This window comes from Trematomus bernacchii, unplaced genomic scaffold, assembly GCF_902827165.1.
Source record: "Trematomus bernacchii unplaced genomic scaffold, fTreBer1.1, whole genome shotgun sequence".
In the NCBI taxonomy this organism is placed as follows: Eukaryota; Metazoa; Chordata; class Actinopteri; order Perciformes; family Nototheniidae; genus Trematomus; species Trematomus bernacchii.
The window spans coordinates 18,979,107-19,002,505 of NW_022987648.1; the positions used below are offsets into that span (position 1 = coordinate 18,979,107).

Here is a 23,399-nt window from a genome sequence, read left to right on the forward strand (position 1 = left end):
ACTATGAAATGGTCTCATCTCTGGCAGGATCACAGCTTACTTTGGTCCTCATTAAGGCATTGAAGCGCCATCTAGTGCTCTTTAAAGGAATGAGACATTAGCAGACATTCATGTGATCAGAAGATTAACTGCAAATGTACTTCATATTATCCTTTTTAAATATACTTTCTCATCACAAATGAAAGTGTTGGCAGGGTTCCAGTTTTAAAAGTTCTATGAATCTTATAAAAATGTGAGTTAAATGATGAAATGTTGAACTTTAACCATCATTCAGACAACATGGAAGACGGACAGAGGAAGGGCCCTGTCCTGCAGCTATAATAAAGCAAACCTTTCCTGAACTGGCTGTTTTGTTACCTTGCCATGCCAAACACAATGGAACTGTTCTTTACCTACATAATGCATAGTATGACAGCACGTATAGTGACAGCAGTATATATCACATGATGGCTCTCAGTGTTTTCCTTAACCCACACAGTTATGTAGGACATGTATTATACTTGATGACATTTTATCATTTTTGATTGTTGACCTGTATGACACTCTAGCCAGCTTTAAAGTTGTTGCATAACATGATGGACATATGCAGGAGAATTAAAGTGCTACTTATTTCAGTTGTTTTTCTCTAAAACAGCGGAACAATTTCTGCTTGAACAGTGACATCTATAGGTCAAACTGTAAATCGTTTTTTTAAATTTGAGGTATACTTATTTTCACTATCTCGAATTAGAGGAAACATTTTTCATCAATTATTTCTGTTATTTTGTATTCACAAAAGAAGAAATAGAGGACTATTAATGAAGTGTGTCGTGTTTTTCCGGGTAAACTAGTGTACATACAGCCGGGACGAGTCTGAAGGGAAACCGGCGCTCTTTAGGACCCTGCAGATACCCAACGAGAATCACGTGACACTGCTTTAGCGGGCAGTACGTTGATGTTAATGGTGCTTCCCTTCGTTAACGCGCTGTATATGCAGCATAGCTTAATAACTAACATGAAGTAGAAGTGTAATACTTTCTGTTAGTGATGACTTAGTTTTAGCTTCACTTTTCGCAGGAAGGCAGCGGACATGGCTGTTGGTATGTTACTCTTCGTTGCAGTAATCCTCGCCTGTTTATCTGCCAGTGGAAACTTGGTAAGAAAGAAACTGGAAGTTGACTTCTTGAATTAATAATAGAAAAAGTCACCTGATCACTCACATGTCTGTCATTTCTGCAATGTGTTTTACCACTTAAAGTAGAAACAGTAAACCATTTTATCTTTGTTTAATACTTGGGAAACTCTTTCAATTCAAAGATTATTCAGACAACAGATTACTCTTACATCTTTACTTCTAATACTTAAAAAATCCTGAATTCACCATATTACACTATGGCACATTATGGCAATAGAACATTTGTTTTTATATTCTATAATAATAATCTAAATGTAAGAGGGACCAAGGGATGAAAGCCTTCACAATAAAATAAAAGTAAAACAATTACATATTTATATCCCTTTAAAATGTTGTTTAGTAAAAGGAAAACAGTGAATAAAAGTACAAGTAGGTCTTCCTCCACATTTTATTTAAGTAGGCTGCAGTACTTGAGAAAATTCGAGTTCCTTCCACCACTGATTGTATGTGATGGAAATTAAAGAGTGAATGCAGACTTCCACCTGTTTTAAAATACAACTTTAAAAGAACATGCCATCTCTCTCAGGTGTCTGGAGAAAACTCCTTCTCTATAGACTACAAGAACAACTGTTTCCTGAAAGATGGAAAGCCTTTTCAGTACATCTCAGGCAGTATTCACTACTCCAGGATCCCAAGGTACTACTGGAAGGACCGACTCCTAAAGATGTACATGACTGGACTGAATGCTATCCAAGTGTAAGTTCAACACATCATATTTGTAAATACATCTTCTATTATGAGGTATGCTCTTTCTATTCTGTACATTTACTCTGCCTCTTCACAGATACGTACCCTGGAACTTCCATGAAGTGGTGCAGGGGGTCCAAAACTTCACAGGGGACCGAGATCTGGAGCATTTTTTGGATCTGGCTAATCAGACAGGTCTGTTGGTCATCCTGCGTCCCGGACCGTACATCTGTGCAGAGTGGGAAATGGTGAGAAATTGAACTTTTGAACAGCTATAGAAACAAAGTTAGTTCCCTATTTTGAAAAATAAGTTAAAACAAAAATGTTGTCTTAATATCAGGGTGGATTGCCAGCGTGGTTACTTCAGAAACCAAACATCATGCTCCGCTCAGCTGACGCAGGTATAATATGCACCTACTGTTTGTTTCCTTTTGTCTTAAAAAAAGCAACAAAATATTCCATTAATTTGCTTTTTCTTGTCATACAGATTATGTCCAGGCAGTCAGCAACTGGCTTTCTGTTCTTCTGCCCAAAATGAGGCCGTGGCTGTATATCAATGGGGGAAACATCATCACTGTCCAGGTAGAGCGTTACGTTGCTAAGTTTATAAATTAGTATTTCAATATTGATTTGAATTTGAATTTGATTAATCACCTTCTTGGACTTCAGGTGGAGAATGAATATGGAAGTTACTTTGCTTGTGACTACAACTACATGCGTCACCTGCGGGCACTGTTTAGCTTCTTTCTGGGGGAAGACACAGTCCTGTTCACCACCGATGGAAACACAGACAAGGAAATGAAATGTGGGACTCTGGAGGGATTATATGCCACAGTTGACTTTGGAACAGGTCGGTACTGTGTCAAAAATAATCAACCACAATAACATTGTTTACTTTCTGAAGTTATTCATGCGCAAAGATGTCATTTGTAAAAAATTTCCCCTCATACAGACACCAACATAACCAAAGCCTTCGATAGGCAAAGGAGATTTGAACCTCAAGGTCCACTGGTTAGTTACACATTGATCCACAGATTTGAACATGCAGTATTAACTCATCAATCTGAGAATATGGTGTAAAAGTATTTCCAATTTATGCTACAGGTGAACTCAGAGTTCTACACTGGCTGGTTGGACCACTGGGGGGATCAGCATGTTGTGGTTGATGCTCAGAAGGTCAGCAGAGTGCTAGCAGAAATGCTAACATTAGGGGCCAACGTCAACATGTATGTCTCCTCTTCTCTGTAAACACTTTCCTGGCATTGTTCTATATTTTGTTATTGTCATCAAATCACATGGATATATATTATTGCCAGCCTTTTCCTTAAAATGAATCACTCAGCAGTTAAATATAGAACTGCTCCCATGAGGTGAATAAGTTCCATGTAATGAGCTCAGGTTTCCCCCGCTAAGTAACTCAGTCTACCTCTCTCTCTTCTCAGGTACATGTTTGAAGGAGGCAGTAACTTTGGTTACTGGAATGGTACATGTTTTGGTTTTTCATAATCAGTTGGATAATCTCAGTTGAACACATGATTTTGATGGATATTAAAGCTCAGTTTATGATGCGTTCATCTCTTTGTAACTCCCTGAAGGTGCTGATCACGACACGAGGTTCCGCTCAGTAGTGACTAGTTATGATTACGATGCCCCGCTGTCGGAGGCAGGAGACCCCACAGAGAAGCTGTTGGCCATCCGAGATGTCATTAAGCAGGTACCACTGATCGAACCGCCACCCACTGAGGTTCATAACATTGGTTCATATGTCTAACATATGACGAATGCATCTGTTTTTTCAGTTTAGAGATATTCCCTCTGGCCCCATGCCACCAGCAACTCCCAAGTTTGCCTATGGCTTTGTGACCCTGAAGAAGGTAATATCATTTCAGCTTTTAAAGAGCAATAAGCATGTAGAGACACAAAGGTTGTAGCTGTTAGATTATCAAGCTCCATCAGATGTTTTGTGGCAGGTGATATTGCTTCCCAGGAAGAAATATGACATAACTATAACTTCAAAACGTTTATAATGTTGTTAACATGAAGGCTACATCGTATAAACTGTAAAAACCTCCTAGTTACATTACAAGAGATGTGATAGAGCACTCAAAACTTAATGAACTCTGGTCTATAATTTGATAAGGTGCCGACGATTTTGAAAAAAATTGGCGTTCCTTTCTGGACTAAGTTGAATGTGAGCTTTCAATCTCCTCAAATTGTATTTGCCGTCCTACAGTTTAACAATTTAAATCCCTCCCTTTTTATGTGTGTTTCTTTAATTTGTTTTAATACTGTCAGTTATTTACCAATAACCAAAATGAAAGAAAACAAGTGTGAAGATGCCAGAGGTTGCCGTAGTTATTCTCAACTCTTTTCCAGGTTGGCAAAGTCAGCGATCTGTTGAACACCATCTCACCTGCCGGGCCGGTGAAATCGCAGCATCCTCTGACGTTTGAAGAGATGAAGCAGGTATGGTGTAGGTCTGAAGGCCACAATAGAGGAGGGGGGACTAGTGTAGTAAAACTCTTGAAACATGGAGAACTTCTAGACTGTTTGTGTCTGCAACCTGTCATGTCTATTGTGTGCAGAACTATGGATTTATGCTCTATCGGACCACGCTGCCCCGGGACCTCTCCGAGCCCACGCCACTTATCTCTCCACTGAATGGGGTTCATGACCGTGCATATGTGTCCGTCAATGGGGTAAGCCTTTACAATGATCTTTTGTTGTCTAGCCAATCAGATCTTTCTGTTCAGGTATAGGGAAAACACAAGTGATTGTTTACAAAGTCTTGTGGAAATTCCGATTCTTACTCATGATGTGTGTCCGTGTGAAAAGGTTTTCCAGGGTCTGTTGGAGAGAGACACTGTGCTGGTGATGAACATCACTGGACAGCAGGGGGACACTTTGGACATCCTCATTGAGAACATGGGCAGGGTGAACTTTGGCAGCAAGATCAATGACTACAAGGCAAGAAAACAATGTCTAATCCCATATCTTTTGTATTGGTTCCCACAATTACTTGTCACAATGGCATTGTCTTTACTCTCACATTGTTTGGGGTTCCACAAACCTTAACACTATATTGGTAAAACTCATAGTACCTACTAAATGAATCCTTTGTGTTTTGGCCTCAATAAAGGCCAGCAAATAGAAAAGTATTGATGTAAATAATCACCTATTGGCCTCAAACTAAGCCTGTATACTTGAAAAAAAGTCACAAAATATATAAATTAACCATAACATCTTTGTTAAACTAAAAAATTATGAAGTTGTATAACAATAAGACACTAGAGTGCTCAAACTATCAGGGACAAAATGATTAAACTGTCATTAAGTGAAAGGATTCAAACAATCCTCTGTCCAAGTATTTATCCAATTAAAAAAGAAAAGAAAATTGAATCTCTTGCTATTTACATAAACGAAATATGATTGTTAGGATAGCCATAAAACCAGTGACAGTCCCTGTTACTCTTAAATATCTCTAGTTGTTTGATATTAGGTGTAATCCAAATGTGCTTACACAAAGTACAAAGTGTTAGATGGTAAAGAGTGTTTGTATTGCAGGGCCTCGTGAGCAACCTGTTCCTGGGGAAAGATATCCTGACTGACTGGCAGATCTACCCTTTGGACATCGATGGAGCCATCACCGGTGGCTGGCCTCATTCAGACAGTGGAAAGTCCTCCCCTGCCCCTCAGAAAGACCCTTCAGTTGGACCAGTTATCTACATGGGGACTCTGCAGCCCAACGGCCTTTCCTGGGACACCTTCCTCAAGCTCAATGAATGGACAAAGGTAACAATTGTGTTTCCTATGTTGGTTTACCTTATGATTACAGTGATACATTCATTATAATTTTCTTTTTTTAAAATCAGGGTCAGGTTTGGATCAATGGTATGAATCTGGGACGATACTGGCCAGCAAGGGGCCCCCAGCAGACTCTTTATGTGCCCGGACCCCTGCTCAGCACCACCCAGCCCAACAACATCACAGTGCTGGAACTGGAGCGGGCCCCAGCTCACCTACGGGTGATCTTCATGGACCGGCCTCAGCTCAATGTCCTTGCTGAAAAGCCTTAACAGAGCACAGAGGGGGCGAAGTTCACAAAGAATGTATTGCGGCCACCGAAAGCTCCATCTTCTACATCCGCCATCTGTCCTTTATTTAGGTTCACAAAATATATTGCGCCAACTAACGATATTACAGCACAAATACGGCCATGCATATTTACAGCCGAGTTTAATTTGCCTTTTTCTGCAGAGGGAGATGGAAATAATAATCTGTTTATATGAGGCCTTATTTTTTATTCCCCTTTGAGGGTGCTTATAGAATTACGCGGTTTGTTTTTGTCCGATTTACACATGCCTTTTGTGTATCTGTCCCTGAGTTTTGTATCAAAATATGGTCTCAACATTCAGCTGTAGGGACACAAATATTGCCACTTGTGCCTTTGGAAAAATGACAGTGATAAACAAGCAGTATTAATAATTTTTATTATATTTGCTTTTGAACCTTCTCCAAAGGTGCAGATACTGTGAATAAAGAGTACATTTATTACAAGTTGTAATACGGTATCCAGTTGTCTGAGATCATTGCCAACAAAAAGAAAATATTTAAAACGTATGTTTGGTATTTGAAAATGAAACGAGCACCCTGGCATGACAGCCATATTAGATTTCAATGCTGCATCGAAGCTGCACAAATCCACTTCTGGTCTTGATGAGGTAGCTCGCTCACATTTAAGATTTAGTGTTCTATGGTTCTATTATTCTTTATGGTTGTTAGGTCTTGCCTTGAACCGTGTTGGCTTTACGGTGTTCCTGGACACAGCGAGGGGTGCAGAACGAATACTCCAGGTACTGAAATGGGACCTTCCCAAGCAGAGACTCTCCACACGACCAGCACCTCCTGGGCACAAAGACAAACAAAAAAAGCACACTAAATTTAGGTGAAATTTATAAAAAAATAAAAAACAAAGCACTTTGATTTGAGCATAGAGGCAATCTAGGTCCTCACCAGTGTCTGATATACCAGCCTTAGGAGAAAACTACTCGACATACGTGTTCTAGTACATAACTCAATGAGGGCGCTCTTCTATAGCATGGACACCATACATACAAGCCAAAGAAATAGGAAATAACAATAAGGCATATTAACAAAGCCCCTGTTAGATCAGCCCAGGGTTCTTACACCTTTTCCAAAGTCAAATTCAAGCACTTTTCAAGCATTTTCAAGCTTTTCAAGCATCTTACAGCTGTTGTAAATTACATATTTATATACACATACTTATACGCAAATGATTATTTCCCTACCTCACATTAAATCAGATGTTCTTTATGCTATAAACAACCAAATGTGTGTTTCATAATAGCATTCTACATGAGGATGAAAAATAAAAAAAATTAGAAAAGAAAACTAAGTTTAATATTTCAAAATGAGTGACCCATCTGTACGTAGACTGGGCATCCCATATAACCTGGCTGAGCCAATATAAAACAATCAGCCAAATAACTTTTCAATACATTATTGATTACTATTTTTGAGGTACTTTTAGGTTGGCAGTAAACACAAGTCAGAGGTAAATGGTGTACTTTTACTCCACTACATGTATTGAATACCTTTAGTTACTTTACAGATGTGGATCAATGATGTGAAATATAATCAAGTGTTAAATCAGGCTTTAGTTCCACCTGGAGTAAATTCACAAGCTCCCCTGCAGTATACAAAGTCATTCAAACTAGCTGCACCTTTACCAGCTTTGATAACACTTTAATGATCAATCATTATAAAACATATCATATACAATTATTAGGGATGCTTTGATTGATCGCCAATTTTGGGGCAGATCGCCGGAATCAGTATCGGCCGATACCGATCGAGTGGGCGGGGCCTATGGGGATCTTCCATTTAAAGTGATGTTTAAAACTCAGTTAATGGGGCTCATTCACTGGCACTTCCACAAACCAACCAACCAACATAATTATTACATTCAAATGAAGTACATTATTCAAGTTTACATTAACTTGGGATAATAACACGGGAGAAATTAGCGGAAGCGCTCTCTTTTCCTCTCTCCCCCTCTCTCTCTCTCCTGACAGCCCGTCAGTATCTCCTGCAGCTCACTGATCCAGTAATGAGCGACCCGACAGTGAAGAATAAATATATTTATAACTAGTTTAGCTTGTTCCAGAGGTAGATAAAATAGCTAAGTGTGTTAGGTCTAACTCTTAATGTGTGTTCTGCTCCGCTCACCGGTCAGTCACAGCGGGTGGAGCTGCAGGATTTCTGCTTCACACACACGTTGCATACCGCTATTTTATTGTCATTTTCGGACACTTAAAATACTGCCAGACTAGTGAAGCCATTTTGGCGAGCTTGTTTTGCCGCGCACAGAGAAAAGTGTCATGTACTTTACATGCAACGATAGCCTAATCTAAAATGCTCTACGACGGCGTACCTTTCGTGTGGTGTGTGGCGTCAGCGCAGACTCTCGCATCATTATTGTTGCACACTTTGCAGGAGGCTACTCTTGGGCTTCGCTTGACCCTCGTCTTAGCCATGGCTTGTATTTGTCTTCTGCTAGCCAACGCTCGTTGAAACAGCAACCTCCTGGCATACTGTCATCTATCACTCTCATCAGAATGCCCAGGTCACACACGTAACAAAAACACTTGCCGGTCACGCGCATTGCGCGGGAAGGCCGGAGCGGAGCTGTGTTATGTAAAAGCGGAGCAATTAAGCGCGCTCCGACTTCTTTATTTTCTTTTAATCTAAAAAGCGAAGTAAAGCATTTACAATTTCAAGCACTTTATCCCAAATTCAAGCACCATTCCCAAAATTCAAGCACTTTTCAAACCTTGAAAACACCTCGTACAATTTCAAGCATTTTCAAGGATTTCCAGCACCCGTACGCACCCTGTCAGCCATCATTATTTACAGTATTGTTGGTAATGTAAATGTAGAAGCCGCTGCTAACTCAATTAGAGGATGGCTCTAGCGGACTCACTTGACATTGGAGACTCCTGTGGCAGCTACTTGCTCTGCTAACCTCTTCTCAGCTGCCAGAGCTCTCTACAACCAAGAAGAAAACAGTTAACACCTCCAGAGGTTTAAAAAAATAAATCATACCATGAACATCAGTGATAAACTGAGAATAACTCACCTTTTCCCGATCAGTCAGAGATGCAAACCTCTTCTTTTCCTCCGCCTCCAACTCTTGTTTCCTCTTTTCTTCCTTCTGCCCTTTTTCTCGCTGTTTTTTTATCGCATTTTGTGCCTTTTTCTTTTCCGCCTTTTTGGATTCAATCTCTGCTGTAAGCGGCCCAGGGACCTTGAGGTGTGCAAGTGTTAAAAACAAGTGCTCTTTTATTTGAAATGGGGTACATGTATAAAGGTTAGCGTGGTACTTTCTTACCTGTGCCTTGCTGTAGTCATATTTGTCAGGATTCTCACCCATGTATTTGCGAAAGACATTCCTTGTGTCTTTGTCAGTGGCGACAATATAAGGGGGCTGCCCTTTGTTGTCTCTGTAAAGGAATATTGCAGAAATTATGTTATCACTTTCGCAAATGATAACACTAAAATTGTACCTTTACTATAATTATATTATTTAATATACCTGCAAGCTGGGTCTGCCCCTGCGTCCAGGAGCAGCCGGACCACCGCCTTCTGGGCAGCTGCTGAGGCAACATGCAGCAAAGTGAACCCCGAGGAGTCGAGGGGCTTATTAAGGAGCGTTAGAGGACTTTGCACATCAAGAGGGTTGTTCTCCTGCTGCTCTTGACTCTCTGACGTTTCTCCAGGTAGCTGAAGGAGTCTACATAGAGCGTCTACATCCCCCACCTTACAGGCTGTAAACACTTCGTCCCTCAGGCCATACTCCGAGGAATCATCAGCATTTTCTACAGACACAGAGAGATAAATAATACGTTACTCAAACTTTACAGGTGTGGCAGGTTGTATGGTTGAGAAACAGGTGCAACATGATAAACAATAGTAATTAGGAGTACATATTTACCTTCCAGTTGTTTTTTACTCTTTGCTTTCCTCTTCCTCTTGTTCTTAGATTGCGTCTCTTGAGGGGTGTCTTCGGCTGGTGTATCCTCTGGAACTTCCTCTGGAACTTCCTCGTCTGCCTCTATGTTGCTTAATTCTGTCAAACATGGAGTTGAAATGTCATAAACCTTGCAGAATGTGATGTGAAGTATTCCTCAGGTTTCTAAAGCAGCTACATCTATCTATGTGACATTACACTGGAGCAGACCTACCCTCGATAGGCAGCTTGGGTTCCTCCTTTTTCCTCCTCCTTCTCCTCCTGTGCCTGGAGGGATATATTTCATACTCTCTAAGGTCCAGAGTTCCTATTGTCTGCTCCACCATCTCCAGCAGGATCTCTCCACCCTCTTCTTCATCAGAGCTATCATGGTTTTCTTCTGCTAATGCCAAGAATAAAGTTGAACAGAAAGTAAATCTCAAATAATTATTGCAGGGGTATTTGTGCCATGGTATTTTGTGTATAGTCTAATAGAGTGCAAGCCCACATTGTACATGCTTACCTTTCTCTGGATCTTTATCTATTTGTGCAGTTGGTTTGAGGGATTTCTTCCAGGCCTTCTTAGATGGACTGTAGACTGCAGTCATGTCTGTGTCTTTTGCTGCAACAAGATATTTAGCAAACAGTATTGATTATACCCTGTCTGTATGAGAATGAGCAGATAACATGTCATTATTCCAGAGATATAATTCAGCTTACCGTAAATATGGACGGTTGAAAGCACATCATGTACCCTCTGTGCCTCTCGAAAGGTTGCCCTGCGTGTTGGAAAGGGGAGGGTGTGGATTCTGGGATCTTTTTTGTCCAGCGGAGCAGCACGGCCTCCGAAAAAGGCGCTTTTATTGTAGCTGGGTGCTCGTACAAATATGGCAGAAGCCTCCTTTAGGTGTTCAGCCCAACAGACCAGAAGATCCTGTATCTCCTGCGAAAGGTTATACAAAACGTTAGCGTGTGCACATGAAAAACTTGATCCCACACCTTTTAAGTGTGTGTGCAGAATAAAACTCTCAAGAATGGACTAAGCCAACATATTTCACTTTAAAACTTTAGATTTGTTATCATTTATAAAACGCTCTAATGGAAACATTGACAAATAATAAATGGAACTGTACATGGAACAGCAGAATTGTTGTTGTCCATTTTTGGGAATTATCCTACACTAAGCATTTGATCACTTTAAAAACGTACCTTTGAGAATAAGCAAACTTTTTACAAATTCTTATTCAGAATAAGCAGCGCCAATGCTATATAAATGTGGCTCACAAAAGTAAGCACAATTGTCAGGAGGATGGCTACCCTCACCAGAACTGTATTGGTTCTTTAGCTAAATGTATGTTTTTCAGCAGAAAGCACCATCAGTTTCATGGATGATCATTATAAGCCATGTGACATACAGCACAGTAACATCAGCTGTTGGGGAAATATTTTCCTAAGCCCATACCTTTGACCCAGTTTATCAGTTTGTACTGCCCTAATGAGCACAGGCTGTGATCTCAGTGCTTTGTCTCCCTGTTCCTGTCTGTTGGCGTCAGCTGATAGAGGTGTTATTGTGCTTTGCCTGTTCTATCTTGTTATGCACAATGTTGATTATTCTCTCAGAACCAGCTAAATACAGGGGTCTGGGGGGATCTTCAGAATTGGTTTGGCAACCGCTGTATCAACTCGTGGCACAGCACATGTCTTGTGAATTCTCCAGCATAAGCTCCAAATAAACCATCAGTGTTTGCCATCAAAGTTTCAGCTCTCTCCGTGTCTCTCTGAGTTTCGTTTCCATCACATCAGCCTTTAAGAGTAGCCTTCATTTTTTTGTAGTACTGCAAAATAGATAACGATCATTGTGATGAACTATAACTATAATCTTGCCTTGACTAGCGCCGCCTCATTGTATCGCCTCAGAGCAGCTCCTGCAGATTTGGGCGCGTGGCTGCGGTTCTGAGAGTCTCTGAGTCCCTGAGCCGTGCCTCGCTTCGCTCTCACTGTGTATCGGTGGAAAGTCTTGTGCTCAAGGACTTCTTTTCTGTAAAATAAATACATTGTGTTGGGCTAATGCTTACAGATTTCCTTTTAATTCCAACCCTGGTGTGTAATCTCAGGTGCTGAAAGCAAACAAAACAAAAAGAACTGTCCACTCACCCTTGGAATACTGCACCAGCAAAGTGGCCTCCACCTGTCATGAGAATTACCCACACAGTGTTCTTACTTATGGCCTTCAGGAAGATCGCTGCATCTAGCTCATCATTTGACTGAAATATTTAGACAGAACATGAATTAAAAAAAAATATCAAGTCTCTTAATACACATCACAAACCGTACGGTACTTAGTGTACCTGCTGCTCACCTTTCCCTGCAGAATGCAGCGGTACACTGATAGATATTGTTCGGCTGAGTTCTGGAAAAACACCTTGCTGGAGTGCCGGCCATTAAACAAACTGGTTTCAACTGAGCTCTCATTATCTGTGCCAGTGACGTTGCTGCTCGTTCCCCCACTCTCACTATCTGAGTCGTCTTCATCTGAATCGGACTCTGAGCCTGAGATACTTGACATATCTCCTGTAAAGCAAGAACGGAAAATCAAACAATTGTAACAAACAATACAAGAAACCATCGCTTTGGACTTTTGTTTTACGGACTTTGGTTTTCTTACCAGCTCCGGTCTTCCTCTCAAACTCCTCAGTTGTTACAGGCGGCATTCCTGAAATCTTTAGTCTCAAGTTGAAGCGATGCCAGTCAAGCTTGTAGTGCTCAGTCTGTTTAGAAAAACAAAAACATGTTTTACTGCAGTGCAGTATTTAGTACATTAACAGATCATTATTTAAGTGGTAGAAAGCCTCAATAGACAAGAGTTTGTAGTTGTCTGTTACCTGTTCCTCACGACTGATAAAAAGGCACTTGCAGGCTGAGCAGACCATCTTATCTGACACTTCTCTAACCAGACTGGACTCCCGCTGTCTGTCATCCTCTGGGGATCTGTCTTCCAACTCTTGAGAGAAAGAAAAACAAAGTTAGGTATCAAAACAAACAGAAAACTATGGTATTTGACTTGTTTTTACAACAGAAACCACAGCTACAGTTCACACATACTGTCTGAGGCTGGATCAGTGTTGACAGCCTGCTTCAGGATGGGGTTCACCTCTCTCAGCCCAATGAAAGCCTCATCCTCTGGGCTCAGGTGAAAGATGGAGTGGCGCTCGTAACTCGTCGTCATTGTTGTTTTAAAAAAATCACATCACCTGCAAAGTTAGAAAAATAAAAACAGATAAACATTGTCCATTTATCCTCAATAATTAACTGTATTAACCTGTTGTTATGAGCTCAGTTAAGCTCTGACAACATTACTGTAATAACCTGGCGTACTAAAAAACAGTTTGATTATATTCTGAAAGCTAACGTTATCTTAGCTGATGTAACTGTGACCATCTGCTCTTTGAACCACACGTGTAGTGACTAATAGTAGCCATTATCTTCATTTAACGATGTCCTTCTTCTACTAGTTATAATAGTGTGTTACAACTAGTGGAAGTTACAATTAACTCACTTAAAAATAGCAAACACTTACCATAAAAGGGTGTCACGGAGAGCAGCGCTAACGATGTGTTGCCTTGCGTTTCCTCATGACATATCTACGGAAGCCCGAGAGCGTCAAAAGCGCAAAGGTTGAAAACTCACTTATTGTCCCAACAGTCTGTGGTGAAATACAAATACATTCACTTAATAACTTTGTACGGGAAAATATTATTCCACTTTATATTTTTTGAAGAATATTTAAATGTTTCTCCATTAAATGTTGCTTTCCATATTTATTTATACAAAATATAAATCAACTAAGAAGATATAATTAATTTAAGAGATTACATTGTGTATTGTACACACTTGTATATTTGTGTCTGTATTTATTGGGAGGTTTCTGATACACCAGCCAACACATGCTTTTTGTTACTAATAAATCTTCTTTATTTTTGACATATTCTACTGCTGAATGAAGTATTTCGACAGTAGGAGGAAAAGGTACAAATATATTAAATAGGAGCGTTTGTGAGACAATATTAGAACAGAGACTTTATTAGGTGCAACAACAAATATAGACAACAATTATAAATATCAAATGCAAATAAAAAAAAATAAAAAAATGGGCCTGTAATCTACAAACATTATCATTTTGATTCACTTGGATTTACTTTGGTTTCTCTTTGATCTGGTGGTTGGAGTTTGAATCAAAGCTTGTGCTGTGGGAAAGGAAAGATAGAATATTATAAACTACTGTTAACTACAAGTTAACCAGATTGTAGACACTCTCCATGCTCCCCTTACCAGCCATATTACGAGCTTTTGCCTCTGCCAGACGCTCTTTCACCTCCAGGATTTCAGCAGCGAGGCTTTTTGCCTTGTTTGTGATGCGCTCGCTCCTTTCCTGCAAATCATTCCTTTGATTTTGGAAAGATAATAAATATAGAGTAAAATCATTCTGTTATAGGTCATCAATTTAGGTTTATCCAAAGTTGCTCTGCCTATGCTCATAGAACAACACATTACCTGTCTGCAGAGGCTTGACCATTCAGTTGTTCAGAAAGGTGCTTTTCGTCTCGCAGCAGATGACCAAATGTCACCAATGCATCAACAACTTCATGTTTTTCAACCATCAAAACCACTCTCTTCTTCATTTCTCTCTTACTGCAAATCAGAACAAGACTCATTAAGCAAATATAAACAACACACAATCAATAATGTATAGTAGTATGTAATGTAGTGTTTATTCATCCTTTAATAAAACAAAAAACTGTTGTGTAACAGGTATGGACATTTAAGAGCAATTCAGGTTGATTGAGTAAACATAAATTAGTGTCCCTTTCCATAAAAAACACATTGAATACACCTTGTTCGTGGCAGACATTGTGACACTGTCAACGCAGTAATAGAATAGATATGATAAAAACCATACTTTTTGGACAATTACTCAAACCAAGCTATTATTAATTTAAGCAGTTTGTTTCCCTTCTGCCTTTTCCGCAATGAGTCAAAATGTTCCTGTGAAAAAAGTTGAATTGACAGGTTGCTGTGTCTTTACATTTGGTAAGCATATTGCATACTATGAGTGCATAATTACCAGAGATGGAAAATAAAGATATTACACTCAATTAACACAAATCATCTTTATAAAAAGTAAAGTTAAGGACTTGCCCTTGACTTAACTTTCCTGAAAACCACTTGCTGTTTCAATTATAATGCATTGTATTTTTAAATAAAATATAACCATGATGATGAAATGTTTTCTTGTGTGAACTGTTGCTAACACAAATGGGCATATATCAAAATAGTGAGAAAAAAAACGCTGAGTGACGTATGCTATAACGTCACAGGGAGGCCTCAGGTGGAAACAAACGGTTTAATCCTGGGAGACTAATTTAACTTCAACAAACTAACGTAAAATACTTGGTCAAAAGTAACGTCAGGCCTACCAGTGAATGATGTCTTCCTCGGCACGCAGTCTTTTCTGCTGGACATCCACCAGTTTGCGTTTGTTTTCTTGGATGGCATGCTGTAGCTCTCTGGTCTGCCAACGCTCCTGCAATTCAACGAGAAGTGATTTACAACGGTAACACTATTTATCCAACGTCAAGACTCACTATCATTTAGGCAAGTTGTCAAAGCAGTTTCTTTATATAATGCCATTATGCTTTGAGATGTGCAACTTTAGTATAACGTATTTCGATGTAGCCTACGACATCAGACCTTGCTAATCAAGCTAACTTTAACTAATTAAGCTAGCTAACATTAGCTTCAATTTACCCTTGAATTTCCATTTTGCGACATAAGGGAAGGTTTAGAAAAAGCGGTCATGGTATGTGTAAGAGCAGAATTAAAAGCCCAATTCCAAAACACTCCCACTACGTGACGAAGTGAACACCGTCTGTAGTCACACCTGAAGCTAAACAAGGGTCCCTTCTTTCGGGTGGAGGGTGTAAATAGAGCAGCAAGCTTTGGGACGAACTACCCTCTCTCCAGCAGAAACAGGGAATGCCTTAAAAACGGTTTGAAATCAGCATCTCCTGGACAAAAAATAACAAAAATAAAACTTTCAAAATCTTTAGTGGTCAGTTTACAGTCCCTGTACACATACAACACTATAAGACACGGGTATATGATCCTCAGTAAAGAAAATACGAGTTAACCACGATGTTGTTAACATCTTTATGACGATTTTAAATGTCTCTTATTTTGCGCATTTTACAATGTAAATGTTTGCAGTAACGTTTTGTAAACAGCGTGTTTCATGACGGACACACACAGCATTGATTCCGGTCAGGTAGTGGTGAAACCAGGTGCGATTCAGACTCGCTGTCGGAGGGCATGATAGCCCACTACCCCTCGCTCCCCCTCCACACTTGTTGGATTGGAACAGCACTTGGACCCTCCGCGCGAACGGAGTGATAGTTTGTAGGGGTGTGGTGTGGTGTAGGGTTTTAGAACCCCTTCCGCCGCTTTAAATAGAGCACTTCCGGAATTCGTGTCAGAGCCCGGATAGCTCAGTCGGTAGAGCATCAGACTTTTAATCTGAGGGTCCAGGGTTCAAGTCCCTGTTCGGGCGGTAGCTTTTTCTTTTCCACCACTATTTTAGGAATGTGTAAATCTTTATTTTTGTACGCTATTAACATTTGGAATTTGTGAGAGTATATCATGTGATATTAGCAGCGTAGCATAGCGTAACAACTAAACATAGCTTTTAGTAGATAGAACACTCCTGGTATGTTTTTAAGACACCCAAAGCCAAAAATTGCCCAAAAACCTTTGCCAAACATTTAACCATTTCATTTAAAGCTAGTCATTGAAGTGAAGCTGTTATTACCCACAGTGAGACCTTACATTATCCCACAGTTGGAGTTGTTGTTTGTGAAAGAATCTAACTAATTTTGGGATTAAACTAGCTCACAAACAAATAACAGTAACCTGGTAATTTACCTGAGATAATCATGGGTATTATCTATGGACAGTGATTGGGAACACCTATAAAGCTAGGAGTTTGTGAAGGTAGAATGGCAACAGTGAAGACCTATCAGACTGGTAAAGATGAAGCAGATTATCCTCTTGTGCCTGATTTCTACCTGTCTTTCGACTATACATGCTCAGGTAAGTATACAGGGGATTGGAGTGGGACTGCGTTGTAACACATTTAACAGACTGCAACAAAATTGCAAATAACGTTTTCTGTTGTTTTTTTGCAGAAACTTTTGTTCAGCCCAAAATGGGGCCCCATTGGCTATAAAGGTAAGTGCAATTTGGATTTGATCTAATGTTAATATGTTATAGCAGTGATAATGCACCAGCTGATGGCAAATTATTTTTCAGAACATGATGACGATGATAGGACAGCAATGGATGAAATCATAAAAGCTAATGAATTTCAAGGTAATTTGAAAACCTTTTACTTGAATTGTTTTGTAGTTAACACAACAAACAACCTCATCTTGCCATGTGTAACAAATATATAATTTTAATTGATTTCTGTCTCAGCTTCCCGTCTCATAGACGGCTCTACCACTCTCAGAGAGGGAGACATTGCTGTTTCTTCTGGAAGGCGTTCTAAAGTTTGCTTTGCTCGTAGCTGCCTCTGGTCTAAGTCAGTGGATGGACATGTCTACGTTGCATATTCGCTTTCACATAAATACTGTATGCAATTTTAGTTTTTTAAGTCTTAACAATTACCACACATTACAGTAATTTTCATCTTAAATACATAGACTTTGAATGTGATGATTGAATAATTGTCTGTTCATTCTGTTTAAACAAATGCACAGCTGAAATGGAGACAAAGATGATAAAGAAAGGAATGGATGGCGTAGAGAAAGGAACCTGTGTGAGGTTTGTTCCTCGAACTCACCAGCGAGACTACGTTGAAATCCAGCCAAAGACTGGGTGAGAACCTTTGCTTGGAAACTATTAAACCTGCGATCATTGTTTGAATACATTTGGCAATTATAAAAGAGCCCCATTTTAAAACTTTAACTACAATTTAGTTTTGTATTTCTTCCTGTATGTTACAACACTTCTTTACTGTAAGTTGTTTAATATGTATTGAGCGCATGTGTGTCTTATAAGTCTGACCCAGGGAGAGTAGAATTATGTGCCGCCTGTATAATAAGTACTGTGTATTTCCACGGCTCCCCTGGGCCTCAGAGTATGGATTGAAGTGGGCAGACATGGCAGACTTACTGTGTGTGTGTGTGTGTGTGTGTGTGTGTGTGTGTGTGTGTGTGTGTGTGTGTGTGTGTGTGTGTGTGTGTGTGTGTGTGTGTGTGTGTGTGTGTGTGTGTGTGTGTGTGTGTGTGTGTGTGTGTGTGTGTGTGTGTGTGTGTGTGTGTGTGTGTGTGTGTGTGTGTGTGTGTGTGTGGTGTGTGTGTGTGTGTGTGTGTGTGTGTGTGTTTTGTGTGTGTGTGTGTGTGTGTGTGTGTGTGTGTGTGTGTGTGTGTGTGTGTGTGTGTGTGTGTGTGTGTGTGTGTGTGTGTGTGTGTGTGTGTGTGTGTGTGTGTGTGTGTGTGTGTGTGTGTGTCTGAATCCAGGTGTTGGTCCTACCTCGGTTCGCGTGGTGGAAGACAGACTGTTTCTCTTCAGAGCCCTGACTGCCTCCGGGTTGGAGTGATCTCCCATGAATTCATGCATGCTCTGGGCTTTGTGCACGAGCAGTCCCGCCTTGACCGGGACAACTATGTCACCATCATGTGGCCAAACATTTGGAGGGGTAATTTCAAAGGGGCGGGAAGGGCGGTGTCATTGAGTAATGAAATCTCCACAAACGATTTATCAAAGCATATATTTAATTAACTGCATTTCTATAAACCTTTTCAAAACATAGATGTTCCACTTATTACATAACAACAACAAAATAAAATGATGGTAAGATATTGTTTTTCGATTTCCAACAGATCGTTTGAGGAACTTTGAGAAATTCAAGACTGACAGTCTGGACTTACCTTATGACTATGGCTCAATCATGCACTTTGGAATGTAAGTAATAATTAAATGTAGATAACTCAATATATAATAATTTTGTTTATGAATTATGATGTTAAATGTCTATGTTTAGGTTTGCATACTCTCAGGATGGCTCCCCAACCATCATTCCTAAAAACAACCAGAACAGCAAGGACATAAAGCTGGGCCAGGTATCATCTCTCAGCCGCATTGACAAGATGAAAATCAACAAGCTTTATAAGTGTGGTAAGTACCAAACATCCTTACCAAACCTAGTAATTAAACATATTGCTAAATGGGCAGATATTTCCAATCACTTTTTTTGTGTCTCTTGGCAGGTACCACGGATGAATAGGACCAACCTGAATTGAGGCGATACAGGAATGTGCTGAAAGTTATATACAAATCTAATGTCAAATCATAGAAACAAATTTCAATAAAGATTGATTGAAGCTTTCTATCTGCATTTCCTCTGTATGCGTGCAGTCAATTTGTTTAAACAAGACATGTTTCTTATGTTTAAAAGGATTACAAAAGTGAGAAGAAGTCATTTAAATGCCCTTAAAACCAAATGTATACACTATATGTAATTTGATGAATCAATAACAGATGACTTAATTGTCAAGAAAATGAAATGTCATCCTACTTGCGTTGGACATGCTTGCATGCATAAAACTGCAGTAAAATAAAAAAATGGACCAATTTAAAGCATGGGTCATGTGATCACATTACACAATAAATAAAGTAGTATGTAATGTAATCAGCACACAAGCAATATACAAAAAAGACTCAATGTTATTCAACCGCCCAACACAATTCTTAAAGGTCTCCTATTATACTCTTTTTCATCAATATATTATAGGTCTTGGATATATACAAAACATGTTTCTGAAGTGTTTGGCTCGAAATACCAAACAGATCGTGCATTGTAGGCTATGGGATGCTACCATTTGTAGCATCCCATAAACCCCTCTGTTTTAGCCCTGTTTCAAAAGTGCTGATTCTCTGTCTGTTACTTTAGATGAAAATAAGGTGCCACGCCCCTCTGCGAGATATTTCGTTAAAAAGAACACAATAGCCGCATTCACACCAAGTACTTTGCCGTACTTAGTTCCCAGCACTTGGTTCCCCCATGGAACTAAGAGCAGATCGCGTTCACAATAAGTCCCTGAGGGAAGATTACGCAAATAAAGCCGCTGACGTCACTTCTTCTTCTTCTGCTTTGGGTTTACTGGCAGGCCGCAAACAACTTCACGGTGTATACTGCCAGCCGAAGTCCCCAGAGTTGGGGGAGAAGCTGCTGGGACTCCCAGCAGCTTCTCCCCCAGATATGGGGGAGAAGCTGCTGGGACTCCCAGCAGCTTCTACTGAAGCCTTCCGAGTAAATCGCCAGAACGCCGACACCTCCTCATCACTCCACCGCTCCCATGTTTTTTTTTGTGTTGCCATAACTTATTCTCTCTCCGTTGGTGCGCGGGGCTAATGCTAATGCTAATAATGCTAATGCCAACAAATACAATGGCGGCTTCACAAAACTTTTCAGAGTTTTACGGGGCGTGGTTTGCAATTCACCCAGCCAATCAGAAATTGGAACTTTTTTCTCCCCAGGAAAGTACCTGCTCTCTAGCAGGGACTGAAAAGGGGGGGAAAGTTCTCATGAACTAAGTTCTCTTTTTGGTGTGAACGCAAAATCCCAGGAACTATCGGAACTAAAAGGGAAAAGTACAAGGGAAAGTAATCCGGTGTGAAAGCGCCTAATGGTGCTCTAGGGGGAGATTCAGGTGATAAGGTGGGGGGTGTTACCTTGGTAGGTTATTGGCTAATGGTTACACAAGCCGAAAAATCGGTATGACTTCATAAAGTGGCCAAAATCTGATCAGCTCATTTTCAGACAGGTTTTTATATAAATGGATCAGGACCAAAAGTGTGCGAATCTTTTTTCCTGAAACTTTCAGAATCTCTTTACACAGAGGTGACACATGTTGTGTGATTTTGCATAATAGATGACCTTTAAATATATTGTGCCTGAAGATACCGGCAAGCAAAACTCACTGAGCAAAGAGTAACTAGGGTCTGCAAGGAACTCATTTATGGTATGACAGCACATGAATGTATTCTTGAAACAATGCACCCTTAACCCGAAATATTATAGAACTAATGTTCTTAAAACACCACAGGCAAAATGTCATAAACTTTCCTCAGTCTTTGCCCTTCAAATTGGCCCCTTGGTAAATATATAAATACACTTTGGTGAAGGATAAGGGTTAGTTTTTATATATTTACCTTCATGACAAAATTATTGTGGTCAAGCCAGTTATCAACTGATGATTTATCGCAAAATCACTGGTTGCCATTACAGTCAGACACAAATTGCTGGTCTGTTGGACTTGGTGGACAGTTATTCTCCTGCTGTGTTGTAGCACCTTTAAAGAGTCTTACTTTCTAAAAGTGCTGAACCTTACATGCACTAAGTACGGGGCACAGTGAAGGTCAGCATCAAGAGCACCTCTTACGGATCAGCAGTGGACTTGAGTAAATTACACACGCTGGATGATGAGGGGTCTTAATCATGCTTCATCATGGAATAACTGCCCAATCAGTGCAGACCTCTGGAGGAGAAGTGGGTATATAGACTCAGTGGAGGAGAGGCTCTGGCATCAGAAAACAGCAGACTGAACCTGGTGCACCAGTCTCAAACACAACAATGCATTCTACCATGATCCTTCTGGGTGTCTTGTTTGGCCTGCTGAGCCAGGCGTACACTCTACCTGTTAAGGTTAGTACCAAGAGAAAATATTTTATTTTTTTCCACTTTAATCGATCTTCGAAAACATAATGCAACTTTTCATTACAGAATTCTACTGGACTACATGAGGCAAAAGTGAGGTTGAGAAGGACATACTCAGGTGGGATTTCAAACGAATTTACAGACCATGATCATGATGACATGAACGCAATGGATAAAATCCTGGAAGTCAATCACAGTAAGGCATAATTGAGTTCTAAAATTCTACCAAACATTTTTTTGTATACCCTGGACTTATTAATTATTTTGTATTACTAGGGTTGCGATTTCCCAGAGGAATGTCCTTCAGAGATGGAGATATTGCCAGCTCGTATTTCCGGAGTGCCATAACCTGCCCTGGCAATGCCTGTCTGTGGCCTAAAGCAGTTGATGGATTTGTTTATGTTCCCTTCATGCTCTCTCCAATATATGGTATGAATCCCCCGATGTAAAAACACATTGTAAAGGCATTGACAATTCAAATCTTTGTCAAATTATTATCTTTTATTTTTTTTTGGCAGAGGACATGGACAGAATCACCATAGAAACTGGGATGCAAGACATTACTGCTGGAACGTGTATTAAATTTGTTCCACGTACTCAGGAAGCCAGCTTTCTTGATATTCAGCCTAGATATGGGTGAGCATGATTGCTACATGTGGTTTGAAATGTGCCGTGTATTTCATTATAATATGGTGATTTTCCATTGAGATGGTCATTTCCCGTTTTGTACCCAAAGCTGCTGGTCGTTCCTGGGGCAGACTGGAGGAAGCCAGACCCTGTCACTGCAGACTCCTGGGTGCATGTGGTCAGGAGTCGCTGCCCACGAGTTCATGCATGCTCTTGGTTTTGTACATGAGCAATCTCGCTCAGATCGAGACCACTATGTCTCAATTGTATGGAAAAACATCATGGCAGGTTGGCGCATTATGTCATTGCATCCATAGAGCACTTTCTTTACCTTTTGAGTCCTTTTCTTATGAGTGTTGTGTCCTTGTATCTTTTATGTTTTGACAGACCAAGCTCATAACTTCAGGAAACAGGAAACAAACAATCTCAACAGTCCATATGACTACAACTCTGTCATGCATTATGGAAGGTGAGTGATCTTTCAGGCAACATCATTATTGGTTTTCCATGTTTAGCTGGGGCGTCACCATACCATATGCTTCATGTATCTTTTATCCAGATATGCCTTCTCTGAAGATGGTGGACCAACAATCATCCCCAGACCAGATCCTTATGTTCCGATTGGCCAGCGAGACGGACCCAGTATTCTAGATCTTCATAAAATAAATGTCCTATACAACTGTGGTTGGTTGATTTGAACATTTGCCTGAAAATATATATCTTTCTCTCCTTTAAAGATGTTGAATTATCTTTTGATTGATTGATTTTCTCTCTACTCCCCACTACAGGAGTCAACTAACTGGATCCAGAGTGTGTGTCAAGTTCTGTGGAAAATGGTTAATTGTAACCTCCGGTCATAAGCCTACATTTTATGGGAAACAATATTATGCTAATTTAGTATTTACTTTTAGATAGCTTCCTGCTTTTAGATTGTGTCGAGTCAGTTCTGAGTACAATCTACTAGTTTGAGATATAAATAAAGTAAATATAAAGCTGCTTTTCACTAATAAAGCTGGCATCTCACTGTAGTAAGTTTAACATCAACATTTAACATCCACTGCTGCCAAGTAGATCACTGCATCACATCTTCAAATCAATTGTTCCATTTC

The 23,399-nt window shown here is 40.0% G+C and overlaps 4 protein-coding genes and 1 non-coding gene across 6 annotated transcripts; 4 read left to right on the forward strand and 1 right to left on the reverse strand.

Annotated features, from left to right (window-relative positions):
• Positions 1 to 921: 921 nt before the first annotated feature.
• glb1l (galactosidase, beta 1-like) lies at positions 922 to 6,425 on the forward strand. Its single transcript, XM_034134344.1, has 16 exons — positions 922 to 1,135; positions 1,701 to 1,870; positions 1,959 to 2,109; positions 2,202 to 2,262; positions 2,349 to 2,443; positions 2,531 to 2,711; positions 2,814 to 2,872; positions 2,966 to 3,087; positions 3,304 to 3,344; positions 3,457 to 3,575; positions 3,661 to 3,735; positions 4,238 to 4,327; positions 4,447 to 4,560; positions 4,697 to 4,828; positions 5,426 to 5,653; positions 5,734 to 6,425. The coding sequence occupies exons 1-16, from the start codon at positions 1,070 to 1,072 to the stop codon at positions 5,935 to 5,937; spliced, it is 1,908 nt and encodes a 635-aa protein (XP_033990235.1). The 5' UTR covers positions 922 to 1,069; the 3' UTR covers positions 5,938 to 6,425.
• On the reverse strand, positions 6,335 to 13,573 carry ankzf1 (ankyrin repeat and zinc finger peptidyl tRNA hydrolase 1). 2 transcript variants are annotated; one of them, XM_034134343.1, is made up of 16 exons: positions 13,468 to 13,573; positions 12,993 to 13,141; positions 12,773 to 12,891; positions 12,556 to 12,658; positions 12,250 to 12,461; positions 12,045 to 12,154; positions 11,775 to 11,928; positions 10,611 to 10,833; positions 10,414 to 10,512; positions 10,126 to 10,290; positions 9,876 to 10,010; positions 9,477 to 9,759; positions 9,273 to 9,384; positions 9,021 to 9,188; positions 8,865 to 8,929; positions 6,335 to 6,766 (listed from the first exon to the last, which is right to left on the reverse strand). In XM_034134343.1, exons 2-16 carry the CDS (start codon positions 13,114 to 13,116, stop codon positions 6,640 to 6,642), a joined length of 2,199 nt encoding a protein of 732 aa, XP_033990234.1. In that variant the 5' UTR covers positions 13,117 to 13,141; positions 13,468 to 13,573; the 3' UTR covers positions 6,335 to 6,639. The 2 variants fall into 2 exon arrangements, with proteins under 2 accessions (XP_033990234.1, XP_033990233.1); XM_034134342.1 differs by having other exon boundaries at positions 10,126 to 10,293.
• A 2,848-nt stretch (positions 13,574 to 16,421) lies between these two features.
• On the forward strand, positions 16,422 to 16,494 carry trnak-uuu. The gene has a single exon. It is a non-coding gene; the product is annotated as a tRNA-Lys (tRNA).
• Positions 16,495 to 16,846: 352 nt separating this feature from the next.
• LOC117485784 (low choriolytic enzyme) lies at positions 16,847 to 19,341 on the forward strand. The gene is made up of 9 exons (XM_034134483.1): positions 16,847 to 17,033; positions 17,129 to 17,171; positions 17,253 to 17,312; positions 17,418 to 17,573; positions 17,702 to 17,819; positions 18,464 to 18,642; positions 18,827 to 18,908; positions 18,988 to 19,121; positions 19,214 to 19,341. The coding sequence occupies exons 1-9, from the start codon at positions 16,974 to 16,976 to the stop codon at positions 19,228 to 19,230; spliced, it is 849 nt and encodes a 282-aa protein (XP_033990374.1). The 5' UTR covers positions 16,847 to 16,973; the 3' UTR covers positions 19,231 to 19,341.
• A 2,238-nt stretch (positions 19,342 to 21,579) lies between these two features.
• On the forward strand, positions 21,580 to 23,089 carry LOC117485634 (high choriolytic enzyme 1). Its single transcript, XM_034134239.1, has 8 exons — positions 21,580 to 21,651; positions 21,730 to 21,859; positions 21,940 to 22,092; positions 22,182 to 22,299; positions 22,400 to 22,578; positions 22,678 to 22,759; positions 22,850 to 22,974; positions 23,079 to 23,089. Exons 1-8 carry the CDS (start codon positions 21,580 to 21,582, stop codon positions 23,087 to 23,089), a joined length of 870 nt encoding a protein of 289 aa, XP_033990130.1.
• The last annotated feature ends 310 nt before the right edge of the window (positions 23,090 to 23,399 follow it).

What these genes read in the sequence shown, in the direction of transcription:
- glb1l (XM_034134344.1), top strand. Translation starts at nt 1,070, where the DNA reads ATGGCTGTTGGTATGTTACTCTTCGTTGCAGTAATCCTCGCCTGTTTA. An exon ending in CACAGTTGACTTTGGAACAG is followed by an intron (nt 2,712 to 2,813) that starts GTCGGTACTGTG and finishes CCCCTCATACAG; the next exon opens with ACACCAACATAACCAAAGCC. An exon ending in TCCGAGATGTCATTAAGCAG is followed by an intron (nt 3,576 to 3,660) that starts GTACCACTGATC and finishes CTGTTTTTTCAG; the next exon opens with TTTAGAGATATTCCCTCTGG.
- ankzf1 (XM_034134342.1), bottom strand. Translation starts at nt 13,116, where the DNA reads ATGACGACGAGTTACGAGCGCCACTCCATCTTTCACCTGAGCCCAGAG. An exon ending in GCTGGTGCAGTATTCCAAGG is followed by an intron (nt 11,929 to 12,044) that starts GTGAGTGGACAG and finishes TTTATTTTACAG; the next exon opens with AAAAGAAGTCCTTGAGCACA. An exon ending in GAGTAAAAAACAACTGGAAG is followed by an intron (nt 9,760 to 9,875) that starts GTAAATATGTAC and finishes CTGTGTCTGTAG; the next exon opens with AAAATGCTGATGATTCCTCG.
- LOC117485784 (XM_034134483.1), top strand. Translation starts at nt 16,974, where the DNA reads ATGAAGCAGATTATCCTCTTGTGCCTGATTTCTACCTGTCTTTCGACT. An exon ending in GGGCCCCATTGGCTATAAAG is followed by an intron (nt 17,172 to 17,252) that starts GTAAGTGCAATT and finishes ATTATTTTTCAG; the next exon opens with AACATGATGACGATGATAGG. An exon ending in GTGGCCAAACATTTGGAGGG is followed by an intron (nt 18,643 to 18,826) that starts GTAATTTCAAAG and finishes GATTTCCAACAG; the next exon opens with ATCGTTTGAGGAACTTTGAG.
- LOC117485634 (XM_034134239.1), top strand. Translation starts at nt 21,580, where the DNA reads ATGCATTCTACCATGATCCTTCTGGGTGTCTTGTTTGGCCTGCTGAGC. An exon ending in CGTACACTCTACCTGTTAAG is followed by an intron (nt 21,652 to 21,729) that starts GTTAGTACCAAG and finishes TTTTCATTACAG; the next exon opens with AATTCTACTGGACTACATGA. An exon ending in GATATTCAGCCTAGATATGG is followed by an intron (nt 22,300 to 22,399) that starts GTGAGCATGATT and finishes TTGTACCCAAAG; the next exon opens with CTGCTGGTCGTTCCTGGGGC.